Raw genomic sequence first — 16,844 nt, forward strand, 5'->3', positions numbered from 1 at the left:
CTCAACAGTATGGTTTTTAAAAGGGATTAAAACAAATAATAATGAAATACTAGCTTTATTTTTGAACAAGTTAAACATGATATCGCAATATGGCTCCCTTTATTCTATTATTGTATCTAAAGTTCATAGGGCACAGCTACTAAACTCATTTTAGACTAAATATCAGAATATCTATATAAAGATGGGTGTCCCAATACCAACCTCAGGATAGAGGGACGACCAGAAAGATTCAAACTTCGGATGACCTATGTTCGCTCAACAGAGCACATATGCTTTCCCTTAAAAAAATGCAGTGTTGCAACATCCCTGTCATCACGAAAGGGCAAAGGTCAGGCACCCCTGTCCAGCGTTTCGCGTTATTACCAGGAAATCTGACTCTCCGAGCCTCGGCTGAATCCTTTCCAACAGAAACAACACAAGTAATCAAAGCAGTCACCCGTAGGAAGGGGCGACCGTGTCCCCCACTGTTTACAAAGCAAAACTTCTTTCCCACACTTAAGCAAATTGCATAAGCTTCCTAAAGCTACAGCAGCATGTCTCCAGAAGATTTACAAAGGGATCAGAAAGGCTCTGCAAACTCAGCGGTTATATTTAAAAACCCGACACTCACAAGACATGCATTCAAACAATGAACCGGAATAAAAATGTGTCGCCTTGTGGGCACTGCAAATTGTCAGATGTAATTATTCAAGGAAACCACACGGTTACCCACACAATGTAGGTGAGCATTGCACTTCATAAACCGCCTTCCATTTGCAGATTTGGCCATTCCAGTCTCATGCCCGCAAGACAACTTCGACCTCAACCTCGATTATAAAAATATTCGCTGCAATAGCCAGAAATTGCACAGTGGGCGCAAATAACCGAAATGTACGCAAAGTAAGAAAATGGTGTTGGAAATTTATTAAATTATTTCATTTTCATAAATATTCTGAACAGTTGTCAGGAGTTGCTTGGTGGCATGAAGACGGATTTATAAACATTGTGAACATTGTAATGCGTTTAAACTGGGCTGGTGTGAAGGAGCACTAGACTGCAGGGGCAGCGACAATGATTTAAAGATGGCCTTCCGTAACCGCACAGCTAAGCAGGGAGCCGCTCTTCTTGGGGATGTCGAGCACCACGTCCATATCAGGAGTACACCTGAAACACACAGAACAAACGGTTAGGCCTTTCACCGCATCATACAGTGGGCTCCATAATTATTGGCACTGAATAAAAATGGAGAAAAAAGGCTGCATATAAAAAACAACATGGATAATTATCTATATTTTGTCTTCGAACATATGGAAATACTATATACTTTCATTTCAATGCATTTACTCTCAAGTATTCAATGTTTTCTTTAGGAATCTAATCTTTGCTGAAAACCACAGGCGGCAAAATGATTTTAAATAAAATCAAACAAAGTGAAATTGGCAATACAATTCTAATCTCAGTCTAAAGGAACTATATTGTGTTAATCCATCACTTCCCGTTTCACTAGAGTATAAAATTTAAGTAACAAGCACGCAAAATCCCTTTGTCAACCATCAGCAGGGGAAAAGCCAAAGATTTTGAATTCAGGAGACACAGACATAGTCCAATCACGGTCAGGTAATGGGTACAAAAAAATACATAAACAGTTACACATACACATTTAGCACTGTAAGGGCAATGATAAAAAGGTGTAAAACATATGATATGGTTGCAAACTTGCCAGGAAGAGGATGCAAATGCATATTATCCCCATGGACGGCAAGGAAGATGGTGAGGGAGGTCATAAGTAACCCAAAGATTAAGAATTGCTGAGGTTGGTTGTGTCTTGGGGTCATCAAGTCAAAAAACATTAAATGGTACCTCCATACCAGTAAACTCTCTGGAAGGGTGGGACAAAGACAGGCCTTACTGAGCACTATAAAGAAAACCAAGCATCTTGAGTTTGCCAAACAGAATCACGACTGGAAGAGTGCTAAGGTCAGACGAGACCAAAATGTAACGTCTTGGCTATACACACCATCAAAATGTTTGGTGGAAAAATTGAATGCATTCAAGGAGAAGCACCTCATATCTACTGTCAAATATGGCAGTGGGTCATTGATGTTTTGGATATGTTTTGCTGCCACTGGTCCAGGGGCATTATTTCAGATCAATGGCATACTTCAACAAAGTTCCAGGGAATCTTGGCAGAAAATCGGGGTTGCCTCTGCAAAGAAGCTGAGACTTGATCAGAGGTAGATTATTATAGGTAGATTATTATAGGTAGATTATTATAGGTATATTATTATAGGTAGATTGTCCAGCAGGTCAATGACTCCAAACGTACATCGAACAGAAATGTTCAAGTAAAAACAACCATGTTCTGCAACGGCCATCTCAGTTTCCAGACTTAAATCCTATGAGAAATAAGCCAAGGATATGTTCTTTGTGGAGGAATGGTCAAAAATTCCTCCAGATGGGTTCTCTAACCTTGTCACAAATGAAAGGAAAAGACTCACTTTATTTGAAAAAATGTAAGAATTTGGTTGATTCCATTGAATCATCCATAAAGTGCACTACTATATCCATGTGGGAAAATAAAGCTTATGTCAATAACGGTATTATTTTTGTGCATATGTATCAAGGGTGCCAACAATTCTGGAGCCCTCTGTATATCCTCCATAGTTTAGGTTCTGGAAACAACAGACTACTAAACATAAAACAAACATGAGAGCATTGCTGCATTAGACATATTTCTTGATGAGCTTCAACATTGCTGGAACTGTAAATAAATGAACATTAGTGCTTGTGATTATAGTTTGTCAACGAATCACATTAAACTGGTGTGGTAGCAGTTATCAATTAACTTTGATTTGATTAGATGACACTTACACCCGTTTGAGCGCATGCAACATGGGATTCCACAACATGCAACGCAAACATGCATGCCAACGCCAACATACTGTACGGCTCAGTGCTCACGCAAATAAACTTTCATTGGTCAGCTGCTCTCCTGAACTGGCACAAATACTTCTGAGGAGTCCTATTGCTCTTGCAATACATGCTAACAAATGCTTATTATTTTATTTTTTCCCCCAAATGTCGAGGCCTCAATTTGTTTGTGCACAAACCGAGATCGTAACCAGCTCCACAAACAAATATAATGTGGAAACTAAATCCTCCAGAGAATAGGACCCATTTTTAAAAATCATAAAAACACAGCAGAAAGACGAGGACAGAAGGGGTTCTGAAATGTTGGCCGGGGATAGAATAAACTATTTGACATTTTTCTTCCTCTGGGAGACTGCGTTATGTCAACCAAAGAGGAAAAAGTTGCCGAAATCCATTGGAAAAAAAAGTTTCTCGAAACGTGTGACTTCAGACAGTTTAAGAGCTGAGATACTGATGACCCTGAATCGGCCCTCTGGCTGTTCATTTATGGGACAACTGCCTTTTTTCACAAAAATACTTTTAGTTTTTACATTTCTGCAAAGGAACAGGATATCTCTCCCCAAATCGACATTCCACATCTGTTGGTACGTTTGAGTTAAGTGTCCTCTCAACTGACTGTAAGTCAGAATTTATTCATTTCCAGTGTTCATTTCCTTTAATTATTTTTTAAAGCGCCTTTAGCCACTGAAAAAGTGACTTGGGTTGTCTTTTCTATAACACACTGACATTAAGTGCACAAATGGCACACCACAGAGTTATAAAATGCCATTTTGTTTTGGAATAAGTCTGGTGGAAATGTGAACCACTTATTAACCTTTCATGGCAGATTTGCCTTGCGTAATCACAGGGAATCCTGTACTTCTTCATTTATCTTTAAGACTTTTCCAAAGCCGCGTAATGTTATACTGAGACACTTCAGCGCTTTTTCCAACCACAACTCTGCCCTCCTCTCAAGAGGGTGTTCCTTACTGATGCCTCTCTGTCTCGTGTGTATACTTTCCCCTCTTTATGACCTCAGCCATTATGCCATGTCTTTTTTCTAGTTTTGAAAGGAGACCGTCCGCCCTTTCATTTACTCAGAGCACAGAGGGCACCAGATAGAGGAGGGATCATAGAGAGGGTGTCATGGCGGGGTATGGAAGTGTGGCCGGCATAGGGACACTCAGCAGTGGGATTCGGTGACTCAGGAGCCATGGCATACCATCGTTCCATGCTGCGCATTCTCAGGTGTAGCATACATTTTATATGTGGAATACGTTTTCCTTTTGAAATTTATTAAAAACCAATTTGTCCTCTGTATTTTTTCCTTCTCCTTCTCCACGTCACATCCACCATCTTCCTCTACACCACCATCTTCCTCCACACCACCATCTTCCTCCATACCCGCCATCTTCTTCCACACCACCATCTTCCTTCACACCACCATCTTCTTCCACACCACCATCTTCTTCCACACCCGCCATCTTCTTCCACACCACCATCTTCTTTCACATCCAGCTATCTTCCTCCACACCACCATCTTCCTCCAAATCTAACATCCCAACCTAAAAAATAAAGACCTTCTGAATGAAAACCTGCAGAAATACACGCACGGACGAGGCGCTGTGTGAATACGACAATATAAAAGAGGGCTTTCAGAGCGCGACTCAGAGCGCTGGCGGATGCCTCCCGTCTTCTGGTCCCGCTTTGATTTTTATTTCCGTGTGGAGTGACCTCTGGCGGGGGGTCCGGTTACTCCGACATGAATAATGGATTGCCGGCAGCTCTGCGGTTAAGCCTGCGTGTGACACGGGACTCTCCTCTGCCTCTGGTTCGGGCCTCTCGGCGGGGCCAGAGCGGAGTAGGGCTGCCCATTAGGTTAAACAGGGGACACGGAGCATGAAGCTCCAGTCAGTGACTGGCAGGAACACAGGATGTCAGACTCAGAGGCTGTTTTTCCATTGAAAGATGAGCTGAAAATTGACTTAGCGTTAGCTGCTTTTCCACTCTCAGGCTATAGACACAGGAACTTGAGTCAGAAACTTATGCCTCTTTTCGACCGGGAGTTCCTGGGAATTTAACTCCCAGGAACAAGTACGCAATGAACAAAAGGTTCCTTCAGCCTGCATTTCCACCGGGGGCTAAAGACCCCGGGGAGTTTACGCAAGTCTGAAGAAAAAAAGTGAAAACGTTCCACGTTTTGCAACGCTTACGCCGGTCTGTCTGCTAGCGAGCTAAACTAATAGCAAGCTGTTGTTCTTTTGCTACACTGGGTGTGGGTGTGAAACTAATGAAAACCCACCGCAGTTAAGCAGGAGTTGCAAATACTGATTTCGAAAGGAGACAGACTCAGAATTGAAAAAATGTTGCATTTATTCACTTGTTATGGTTTCACATTGCACATAAGTAAAGCCACAGTCCAAATCGAAAACAGTCACACTACAATGTGTTGAGAAACACCATTAGACCTGTACGTGCGTCTACATCGTTGAAAAACGCCCAATCACAAATGACCTGCGCTGCTAGCCACACCCACGCTAGTTCCTGGCCATCAGAAAGCTCTACCTCCTGAGCAGGGGCTTTTTTTAGGGCTGAATAACGGCCCCGGAACGATGAGATTTGCCAGGCACGTGGTATGAAAACGCGTCGACTTCCGGCGAAATACCTTAGTTCCGGGGTAAAGTTCCACCGGGGGAAATGCGCCATTATAAAACCAGGAAAACTAGCCTGTAGGCTGTTTTCTGTGGGTACCAGTGGTGTCATAATGTGTCACGTGCCCCGATTTGGAGGTTTTCTGGACAGCGGCTTTCCAGGCACAAACAAAATCAATGTTGAGTACGTTTCTTCACATGAAATCCCCCAAACTATCACACAGTGTTAGTGTTGAAAAATACTGCAGTATCCCAATAGATTAAAGTGTCACAGTGGATGGCATTTTAAAATATATTGATCAAAGCGCAGAAAAAATAATATTATATTCGAAATATGTAATAATATTACACTCTTGAACTTACTATTAAAATATCCATCCATCCTTACATTATCTTAACCCGCTTCTCCTGAACAGGGTCGCAGGGGGGCTGGAGCCTACCCCAGCATACATTGGGCGAAAGGCAGGAATACACCCTGGACAGGTCGCCAGTCCATCGCAGGGCACACACACCATCACTCACACACTCATACACACATACCAATGGACAATTTAGACTCTCCAATCAGCCTAATCTGCATGTCTTTGGACTGTGGGAGGAAACCCATGCAGACACGGGGAGAACATGCAAACTCCGCACAGAGAGGCCCCGGCCGACGGGGATTCGAACCCAGGACCTCCTTGCTGTGAGGCGGCAGTGCTACCCACTGCACCATCCGAGCCGCCCTACTACTATTAAAATATGAAGACGGAAACTTTGAAAAGGTAAAATTACAAAACATAACATTATCAAACCTTTGACTGATGCGGGTGGGATTCAGTTCAGATGAAGGTGGGATTCGGTTCAGATGTGTGTGGGATTTGTTGGGATATGGAGGCCCACACCTCACCCACAGTAGTCTGATGGCAGAAAACCAAGAGATTTTATCTTCAGACTAGACTCGGTCTGAAGATAAACACCTGACTAGGTAGTTAAAAAGGTAGGTTCCTCCAGTTCCTAAAACAAGTTGAAAGAGGCCTGTCCTTCTGTGTAGGGGTGATCCCAGCCGAATGGTAACTTACTAAGCCAATAGCGTGTTCACATCACGTATAGCAGAGCGGAAGCTGAAACAACACGCCTCGCACTAAAACCCAACAGCGCGAGGCATGAAGATTATGCTGCATCAATCCTTCTCAGATGAAAGAAACACACTCTCTGGGGTGCAGATGGGAGTCCAGTGATAAGAGGGTGTTGTAGTGGGATTGGAGTGTGGGAAAGTAACTGCTGTGAAAATCTGTCTGCTTCTGTTAGATTTCAAGATGTTTTATGGAAAATGTGCAGGGTCCTTTACACATTCCACTAGGGTGGAAAACAAAACGATGAAGAAACCCCCCTGACACACACACGAACACACATGCGCACACACGCGCACACACACACACACACGCACGCACGAACACACACACACGCGCGCACACACACACCCACGTGCACACACATACACACACCCACGTGCACACACACACACACACGCAAACACACACTTCTGGGATGTGTCATTTACCCAGAACAAACTAAGATTCAAGAACCCTTAATGTGAGTGGTATGCAATATACCATTCAAACAAATGCTAATCGGCCCCTTTTCCAACAGATAGGCTGTGACGCTCTAAACATGAGTCAGTCCAGACCGCCTCACCTGCCACTTTCACATACTTATCTACTTGGAGGAAAACGTGGCGGAACATCTCTTTTCTGCGGTTCTTGCGGGCACGCTGGAGCTCTCGGATGTCAGCGGCCAGCTCCTCATTGGTCTGCTCCAGCTCTTTAATGGTCTGTGAGGACGGAAGGATCCAGAACCGGTTTTACCGAGGACACGCACTCCTGGTCCCTCGCACAAGCACAATACCACACCATCGTGTCCGGGAACGTACTTTTCTGAACATTTCAATTTCTTTCTTCATCAGACAATTCCGTGAAGCCCTCTCCCGCACCACAGGTGAAATGTAGGACAAATGTTGCTGGAAAAAAAAGGATGTAAATTATAACCTATATAAGGGAACGGTGTCACATTGTGCTCCTACGTGCATAATTGGACCATGGAAGACAGAGAATCGCAGCGATTAGGAACAAAGCCAGGTGTTGCACCAGGCGCTGTAGAATTTATCCTGTAGAACCAGGGCCCAAAGAACATTTGGGCCGTGTCTATGAATCCTGAACTGCTCTGGGTGTCGGTGAGCACTGTATAAGCAGGACCATGAATGCTACCCTCTAGCGTCAAGAATTGAGACTACACCTATATTTCTTAGCCAGACATAGGATTATTGCTTCATTTCTGATGTGTATTAGAGAGAGCCATATTTACAGATTCATATCAATGGTGGAAAAGTACAGTTTGTAAAAGCGAAGCTTTCACTGGATAAGAGGACTCTGCTTTTCATCCTCTCCGCGCAGGAGGAATGCAGTTGCGGAGGGGGACACAGGGTTATTGGGAACTGAGTAAACATCGCTCAAGAATGTGTGAGAACAGTCATCTATCCAAGTTATTTCAGGGTCTTATCTAACATTTTCCAAGTTTATGTGTGCCAATTGATTTCCTGTTCTTGCTTTCCATGTTTCGGATTGGATACCACCAACGAGGCGTTTTTTCCCCCCCATACTAAAAGTTCAACAGCCATGTGATTTCGAAAGGAGGGGAAAATATATAAGACCTTTCCGAATCATCAATCATCATAATTTCTGGGAAATTCAAACAATGTTTGCCAGAAAAAAGGGCGTACATTTTCCTGTTGTGCCGATGGAGTCGACACCTTTGTTTAAAGGATTAACATGGCGGTTGCATGCAACACTTTGCAGTTGTCTTTAGGCAACAATAAAACGAATGTGCATAATTTTAGTTTTTACATTTCTGCAAAGGAACAGGATATCTCTTATTCAGTCATTTAAAAGTCATTTAAAACGTATTCTTCTAATCTTAAATTTCCCATTATAACAGTTCACCCTAACTGTCTGGACGTGGTCGAGAGCTGTCAATTAGCTATGACGTGCCCCCACTTTCCTGTAGCCCAGCGGTGCAAACTGTGGATCACTAGTTATAGGGAAGGGATAAGGGGAGTGGTTATCCTCTATGTGACATACTACTAGGAAAACATTCTCAACCGGTTGAAAATAGGACGATAAATTCAAGACACTTACTTCTCCAAAACTACAGAACGGACATATTTAATGTTTCTTCAATGCCCTCTTGTGCAAATTGCATATAGAAACCTAGAAAATGTGACCAACCACCATGTTACTCATGTTACTGATTCAATGAGAGGTTAGAAGCTGTGAGTTTAGCATGGCACGTTCTCTCCCTCCGGCTGTGCTTACTTTAGCGACTGCAGCTAGCATGTCCTCCTCTTTCTGCCTGGACTTTCCCACCAGTTTCTCCATCTCATGCCAGCAGACCGACGCCACGCCCTCCTGCTCATCCTAAAGGACAACCACAGTCAGCTTAGCTAATGAGCCAGTGCTAAAGGAGCTGTAGCGATGCTCAGACAGCTAGCCACCGCCAACCAGACCATGTTGTTTTGGATGCAAATACATTTCAGCACTCCATTGATCTTGCCTAGTGCAACTGAGCCAACCACTCTGGCACAAAATGGCCGCCGTTGCATCACCCAGGTGGGTGCTACACATTGGTGGTGGTTGAGTCGAGTTTCAAATTCCTCCTCATCACTGAGTTGCCGGCTGGTGAGAAAAGCACTATATAAATGCAAGGAATTATAATTCATATTAACCAAGAGGACCAGAAGGCAGGGCTTACATTTTTTTGAGTATTTCATAGTTTCCAATATACCAGACGCGCTCAGTAAAGCGTAAAAATGTATCTGAACCCAAATATTTGCGCATTTGACCCAGGTCTGCCGCCGACACTCCTCACCTGCAGCTTCTCTCTCAGTTGCTGGATCTGGGCCTTCATCGTGGCGATCTTCAGGGCCTTCACCGGGTACTGCATGTCCCTGTAGGTTCTGAGTGTGTGCAGCTCCTCCCGGGCCGCCAGGACCTCTGCGCTCACGCTTCCCAGCCGCTCCCGCAGGCCTGGCCAGCACACACAGCGCAGCTCAGCGACTGCGAGCTAGCACCCAAACAGCCTCTGGGCCTTAACTCACACAGGAGAAATATTCTCCTTCCCACACAGCAGAAACACTCTCCTTCCCACACAGGAGAAACACTCTCCTTCCCACACACTCTCCTTCCCACACAGCAGAAACACTCTCCTTCCCACACAGGAGAAACACTCTCCTTCCCACACACTCTCCTTCCCACACAGCAGAAACACTCTCCTTCCCACACAGGAGAAACACTCTCCTTCCCACACACTCTCCTTCCCACACAGCAGAAACACTCTCCTTCCCACACACTCTCCTTCCCACACAGCAGAAACACTCTCCTTCCCACACACTCTCCTTCCCACACAGGAGAAACACTCTCCTTCCCACACACTCTCCTTCCCACACAGCAGAAACACTCTCCTTCCCACACAGGAGAAACACTCTCCTTCCCACACAGGAGAAACACTGTCCTTCCCACACAGGAGAAACACTCTCCTTCCCACACACTCTCCTCCCCACACAGCAGAAACACTGTCCTTCCCACACAGCAGAAACACTCTCCTTCCCACACACTCTCCTTCCCACACAGCAGAAACACTCTCCTTCCACACTCTGCTAAGCTGCTTTCACAGACCATACCGCTGGTCCCCTGACCAGGCCCGTGGGAATCCTACCTGCCCTCACTGGCCAAACTGCCAGGCTTCAAACGAACAACAGCATGTTCCGTCCCCTGTCTGAATGCGGGCTAAAGAAGCGAGCTCTAAATGACAGAAAGGTAAATGGCTGCCATTTATATAGCGCCTTTATCCAATGATCCAATTGATGCTTTTCATTCACCCATTCACCCATTCACACACACACACTCACACACCCCAAGGCGAGATCAAACCAGCAACCCTCCGACTGCCAGATGACTGCTCTTACCTCCTGAGCTAATGTCGCTCTATCATTCACAACCGGAATCCAGTGCAATAAAGTACAGTACAGTACAGTACAGTGCTCGGCTACCTCAAATGCACCATTGAAGAAGAACATTACTGGTCAGTCAAGCACTGATATTCATTCAAATGCGCCAAAACAACTATTTGTAACCTGTCCTTGCCTGTATCTGTGTTTTCGCACACAGAGATTCTTTCTACGCTGGGAAAGAACGGCTGTTTTCTGAGTTTGATGCAACATGACCCTGAAATGCCAAAAGGAAATGGTTTCCAAGGCGATATTCATCACAATTCAAAGGGTAAATAAAGCCTATCTTGCATTTTGCAGCAAGACCACACAACACGCCTTTCATCACCCACAATTTTGGTTTGATAGCATGACACAGCAAGATCTTGCATTGCACAATACTGCTGGCCAGCTGTCAAAGGAAGGGGACTTGTCTGGCTTTTGGACAATTCCAGTATTCAGCTTATTTAGCCTTGAGACACTGTAAGACATACTTGGGCAGGATCTGCCAGGTTTTTTAAATTTATTTTAATAGAAAATACATCCTTAACCTCTCACTGCAAAAAATTGAGAACATCTCAGGTAACGACCAGTGCAGTGGAAGCAAAGCTGATCGTTTTCAGACACAGTGCGAACATGGAAAATTCCACGCACTTTGCCCGGCTGCGAGGTCTCGAGGCTGATGACCTAAACTTACAGTAACTGCCAACAAAGCTGTAAAAGAAATATGACAGCTGTTATAGTTAGTATATATCGGGACTTCCAGCTTTATTACTAAAATACATGGGCTTCCATTCTGAAGTTCTGTTCAATTATGGAAGCAGCTTTGTTCTAAACACTGTTGTTTTTAGCAGCGGTGCCGAATACCAATGATCAAGAACAGTCACTTTTGGTCAGAAAGCGCTAAATCGAGTGTCTAGCTTTCTTCTGATGTGACCAGGGTAAGAGCTGCTGCCCAGCTGGATAGACCAGCTCAATTTCCTCTCAACACCCTGATACTGATTTCAGATCCTAAATTTGGGATCTTGCTTCCACCATTTTTCCTTTTATTTAATTTTTTCTTTGGTAATTTACAATTCAAACAAACTACTATGAGCCATCTATGAGGACTACAGCAAACCCCATTTTCTGCAGAACTTTTGCAGAACAGGCTGCATTTTGAAATTACCCTCCAATTTGAAATTTGTTTGAGAGTTTCAATATTTTCTCCTCCCTTGATTTACACACATCCCAACAGAGACATGCTTTATATGATCTACCGTCATCGGTGCCCAGAATTCACTGGGCATAGCCTGATGTTACCCTTGGCCGTCAATGAGAGAATTCAAGTATACACATGGGCAAGTTACATTGCGAACCAGTGATCTGGATGACTTGTAGTCTCTGCAGCATTAAAGCCTCCATTTTGTTTCAGGCTGTGTGGGCGGGTTGACCTCACCGCATAGCTGTTTCTGTGTGGAGTGTTGCACGACCCCCAGCTCGTCTTGGGCCCGGCCTATCTGACTGCGGCTCCACCCGTTTAAAGTGGCAAACGTATCCTGGGGGGCAAACAACAGAGAACCGAGAACACAATTTAAATGTGACTCAGTTTAACAACTGGCGGGGCTTTCAATCCACTACAAACAAAACACAGGTGGCGTGAGGTCAACACAAGGATTCTACAGCAAAATAGCCTCACTTGGCTGCTGATTGGCTGTGATTCGGCCTTATCGACAAAAACACAGCCAGTCAGTCAAAATTACAAAATGGAGGTGCGGGATCTAAACTTCTGTACCAGCATGCTCACCCCAAGTTTCTCGTGCAGAATGAGGGATTCCCTCACACTGGAGAAGGAGCTTTGGTTTGCCTCGTCGATCTCTCGGGTCAATTGCTGGTTCTTTTCCTGCAAGGACACGCAGTACGCCTCCAGTTCTTCTACGGCATTCCTCCTCAACTTTATCAGCATCTGAGAGGCATTGTGCACAAATACATGAAAAATGCACCCGATTCAACGGGACAAAAAAGCCATGGCAAAACACTCAAAATCGTCCTTGCACAATTACATCATAAACGAGTCGGCTGACCTTAAGTATTTTGGTCGAGTCTTTCTTCTGAGGGAGTGGTTCCAGCGCAACAGCGTTCTTCTTAATCGCGTACATAGATTTCAACGACACTGACGATCCTACGTGCATAGTGCTGGGGCGGGATAGTCCTGCCAACGACATTAGAAAAGAGTACACAGCCAACCGTTACAATTCACTCGCGCATTGGTCTTGCGTTGTTTTTCTAAGCTGACGTTAGGCTTACCTGCCCAGTCCAGCTGCACCTGTTTGGATGCAGCGGAGGACGCCGCGCTGCTGCTTTCTCTCCTCGCTGCACTGACAGAGGGGGTGGCAACTTTGGGCAGAGAGGGCGGATGAGCCCAAGGAACGGGTTTTGTCTTCTGACCAACAGTATCATTTTTTCTTTTGCTCCGCTGCCAGCTACTGTAATCCTAAACGTTCAAAAAAGTAATTTATCAGGTCGATTTGGGGGATACATTGGAGTGCAAACATCAAATTAAATTCAGCAAAATGTATACCCTATACAGGGAAAACATGGGGCTTAAAACGTTTTATGGCTTACAGCTATATTGTATTACAAGCTGAAAAAGAATTATACTCACCACTTCCTTGAAATACTGCTTTAGCTTAAGATGTTGTAGATCTGGCAATGTGTCCATTGTGTTTTCTTACCGTCAGAAAGTGTTGCAGAGCAAAGAAACAATTGTTATGGCGTCACATATTCATGGCCATTTCAAATCAAACATGACATAAATCAAATTCCAGACTTTTATCTTTAGCAACAACTTTGTGAACCAGCATCAGAACTAAGTATTAAGTAGACCCAGGTCGACATTTTATGACCTCCACAGTTAACAAGCATTTAAGGCAGCTCTTCAGAGCATCCCACAATACTTGTTAGATGACAAGTTATCCACAGCTTTGTACTCCACTGTACATTTTAAAATATAAGCATGACATCGGTTATTTTAAGGGGGGTTCGTGTTAAGACATTGGTGCCGTTAGCCAGCTAGCTTTAATCTGGGTTTATTAACTCGTCAAGACTAACTTGCTTAATTTATAGCTCGCGGGCGGTCAGCACGAAGAGCAACAGGGCAAGCTAGCAAGTTAGGTTATCTGGCTATCCCTTCAAAGTTGTGTCCGAAGAGACGCACGCAACGTAATAGCTCAATGTGAGTTAAAAAGAGTCGAAACTATAAGACCCACATACTTGATGTAGTCTAATGATCCAAAATCAAAGCTTAAATCTAGCTAACAGTAGGGTTGACGTTTCGACCATACTTTATTGTTTGACTTTGTAATACTTTGATTTTGGAGCATCACATCAAGTGTGCGAGTCCAACTCTTAATACCTTAAAAGTTACTACTGAAGATAGAATAAAAACTCACTTTCATTATTCTTAATCCATTCTGTTCAGTAATTCCACTACCTGCAAAGGAGCCATGTCCCGCTAGCAAACTTTGTGCGAAAAAGTTAGCTATTGCCTATCACCTTGTGAGATGTAGTTTTTCCTTACCATAGCAACCAGACGCGCACATTTCCAGGCCCATAGAAGTAAATTGCTGCCATCTACTGGGCCGAAGGCAAATGACACTCTCTAAATTACATTACTTGTTTTGCCTGGTTTTCAGGGCAGGCTGTACTACTGTAACTTATCAGACCGGTTCTATATTTTAGTCACATTTAAAACGAGTTAACGGTGATGTGAAGCCATCAGTTTGGTTTAGGTCAGGGGGTGCGGCCTACCCCCAATCGTAGAGTGGTGCGTAAGTACAACTTAGTCGTGGAGGACTAGAGTGGACCACATGCAGGATTTTCTTTGAATCAAGTTTTCTTCCTGTTTACCCCAACACTGGGTCACTCCTGTATTGCACCATTTTAAATGTCTTCATTGTACCAAGGAAATGTCTTCAGTCTTCTGCTGTAGCTTGTAACTTATTGTAAATTTTTGCATATGTTTTGGGCATTTTGCAGACATCCACAAAGCAATTAATCATGAATATGTAAAATTACCATCATTTTAGTTACTAGCTCTTCAGTAAGTATTGAGGGAACAATTCAAAATGTTCAGAAATGCTTTTTAACTGGAAGCAGGTCACACTAGGTAGAAACTTAAAACGGCATGAAATATTTTGCAAAAGGTATTGAACTACAGAGGCAGAGCAAAGGGCAATGTTTTTTAATCGCATTAGAAGGATCAGTTCCATGCACACTGCCTTATTTCCATACAGCTGCACACATTCCTCATAGTTACCCATTCTGTGTGAGCACAAGGGAGCACAAATGAGAACTCTTGTGAATAATTTATTAATCAAAAGTTGCCATCAGAGTCTTTACAAGAATGATTAAACTTTCAAAGAGATTAGCTCTAATAATGTACAATGTACAATAATTTCAATGAATAAGCACATTGTATCATAAATACAGCATTAAAGTGTCTTATAAGTCATAAATATTATACATGTTCTATTATTTATATGTCGGGAATCGTCACGTAGTTTCTCATAATTTCTGAACCACGTGACCACTTTTACAAACAAACCAAACATGTCTTCTCATATTTTACAGGAAACGGAACATAAACCGGGTTAGCTTGACTGATATTACACATGCATACATGGCACAATGAGAAATCCTTATTCTTGGTCCTAAACACATGCATGTGTACTAATAAGAGGTGTTAAAATTGGATACCAATACAAGCAGTTGCTCAACAAAGCATATGTTTCAACATTTCACCCATTTTGGAAATGAGTTCAAACTCTCCATTGTATTTTACACTGTGACAAAAACTTCACACACGGGAACAAATGTGTGTTCTGCAAAATTACAGAAGACTACAGAAACTGACATAGATTGCTAATAATGGAAAAGGAATGATTTCAACGTGATATAAAAAAAATCATGACCTACAGCTTTGGGCAACTTCAAATAGGAGCTGCTTGACTTGCAATGCCTTTAAGACCCTGTAGAGTTTCTGTTAGGGAGGGGTCGGTTGTCCAGTTTTCGGAGGAGTCAGTCGTCGAGGTCGACCGGTCCACCTCACGCGGTGTTGTTGTTGATGTCCAGCCGGCTCACCAGCTCGGTCACCAGGGTCTGCAGGGTTTCCGAGCGCATCTTGCTGACGCCCAGGACGCCCTCGTGGTTCACCCTCTCCATGTCCTCATAGTCCTTCACCACCTTGTTGGTGATGAGGGAGAGGCCGAACACCTTCATGCCGCAGTGGCTGGCCACCAGGACCTCTGGTGCTGTGCTCATGCCTGTGTGGGGAAAAACATTCATTCATTCATTCATTCATTCATTCATTCATTCATTCATTATCCTAACCCGCTTATCCTGGACAGGGTCGCAGGGGGGCTGGAGCCTATCCCAGCATACATTTGGCGAAAGGCAGGAATACACCCTGGACAGGTCGCCAGTCCATCACAGGACAGACACCATTCACTCACACACTCAAATCCACGGGCAATTTAGACTCTGCAATCAGCCTAACCTGCATGTCTTTGGACTGTGGGAGGAAACCGGAGTACCCGGAGGAAACCCACGCAAACACGGGGAGAGCATGCAAACTCCGCACAGAGAGGCCCATGCCGACGGGGATTCGAACCCAGGACCTCCTTGCTGTGAGGCGGCAGTGCTACCCACTGCACCATCCATGCCGCCTGGGGAAAAACAGCCTACTTCAAATTCAGCTTTTTCCCTTCACACACCATAGGACTGGTGGTATGGTGTTACATGGCAGCAAACTGCCACATATCCAAATATTGTTTATTAGGATGTTTAGTTTGGCTAAGTAAGCAGTGTTTGGCTAAGTAAGCGGTTTGTTCATATATTTGCGTGTTGCGGTATTATAAGAGCGTCTGCCAAATGCCATTAATGTCATGTAATGTAATGTAATGTTGACCATACGACTATCCATATCCGTATCCATGCTATCCATTCTACTGAACATACATAGTTTGGGAAAAAAACACACAGGAGCCATAGTGAATCAATGTGTTCGATTATTTCAAGCCTCATTTGTTTTAAATCCACTTCATGTGACAAAAACAATTGGATTTTCCATCAGGCTCCATCAGGCTCATAGGGTTCAGGTGCAGCGCCCTTGCCCTTTGTTGAGTAGCTAGAGGGCGCTGTTGTCATGATAAGAAGCCAGGTTGTGTCCTGCACAGATGTCAGGTCAGGTGGCAACTGAAAGGTTGATTTGCAATATCAAGGCTATTGGGGCCCAGTTTGAAGAG

At 44.0% G+C, this 16,844-nt stretch overlaps 2 protein-coding genes across 2 annotated transcripts in view; both read right to left on the reverse strand.

Annotated features, from left to right (window-relative positions):
* Window positions 1-97: 97 nt before the first annotated feature.
* On the reverse strand, window positions 98-14,074 carry c14h20orf96 (chromosome 14 C20orf96 homolog). Its single transcript, XM_061220850.1, has 11 exons — window positions 13,992-14,074; window positions 13,205-13,269; window positions 12,847-13,033; window positions 12,624-12,751; window positions 12,347-12,505; window positions 11,999-12,098; window positions 9,444-9,601; window positions 8,891-8,992; window positions 7,453-7,539; window positions 7,235-7,353; window positions 98-1,143 (listed from the first exon to the last, which is right to left on the reverse strand). The coding sequence occupies exons 2-11, from the start codon at window positions 13,259-13,261 to the stop codon at window positions 1,056-1,058; spliced, it is 1,185 nt and encodes a 394-aa protein (XP_061076834.1). The 5' UTR covers window positions 13,262-13,269; window positions 13,992-14,074; the 3' UTR covers window positions 98-1,055.
* An 860-nt stretch (window positions 14,075-14,934) lies between these two features.
* Window positions 14,935-16,844, reverse strand: part of pnp4a (purine nucleoside phosphorylase 4a) — a 40,991-nt gene continuing 39,081 nt past the window's right edge. The window contains exon 8 of the mRNA XM_061220478.1: window positions 14,935-15,863. Within this exon, the coding sequence (XP_061076462.1) occupies window positions 15,646-15,863 (218 nt within the window). The 3' untranslated portion in view covers window positions 14,935-15,645. The remainder of the gene's footprint in view (window positions 15,864-16,844) is intronic.

The sequence above is a fragment of the Conger conger genome, chromosome 14 (genome assembly GCF_963514075.1).
Source record: "Conger conger chromosome 14, fConCon1.1, whole genome shotgun sequence".
NCBI lineage: Eukaryota > Metazoa > Chordata > Actinopteri > Anguilliformes > Congridae > Conger > Conger conger.

Coding starts and splice junctions, on each gene's coding strand:
- c14h20orf96 (XM_061220850.1), bottom strand. CDS start 13,261: ATGGACACATTGCCAGATCTACAACATCTTAAGCTAAAGCAGTATTTC. Junction 12,506..12,623: donor ACTCGACCAAAATACTTAAG/GTCAGCCGACTC, acceptor AATGCCTCTCAG/ATGCTGATAAAGTTGAGGAG. Junction 9,602..11,998: donor CACACAGAAACAGCTATGCG/GTGAGGTCAACC, acceptor TGTGCTGGCCAG/GCCTGCGGGAGCGGCTGGGA.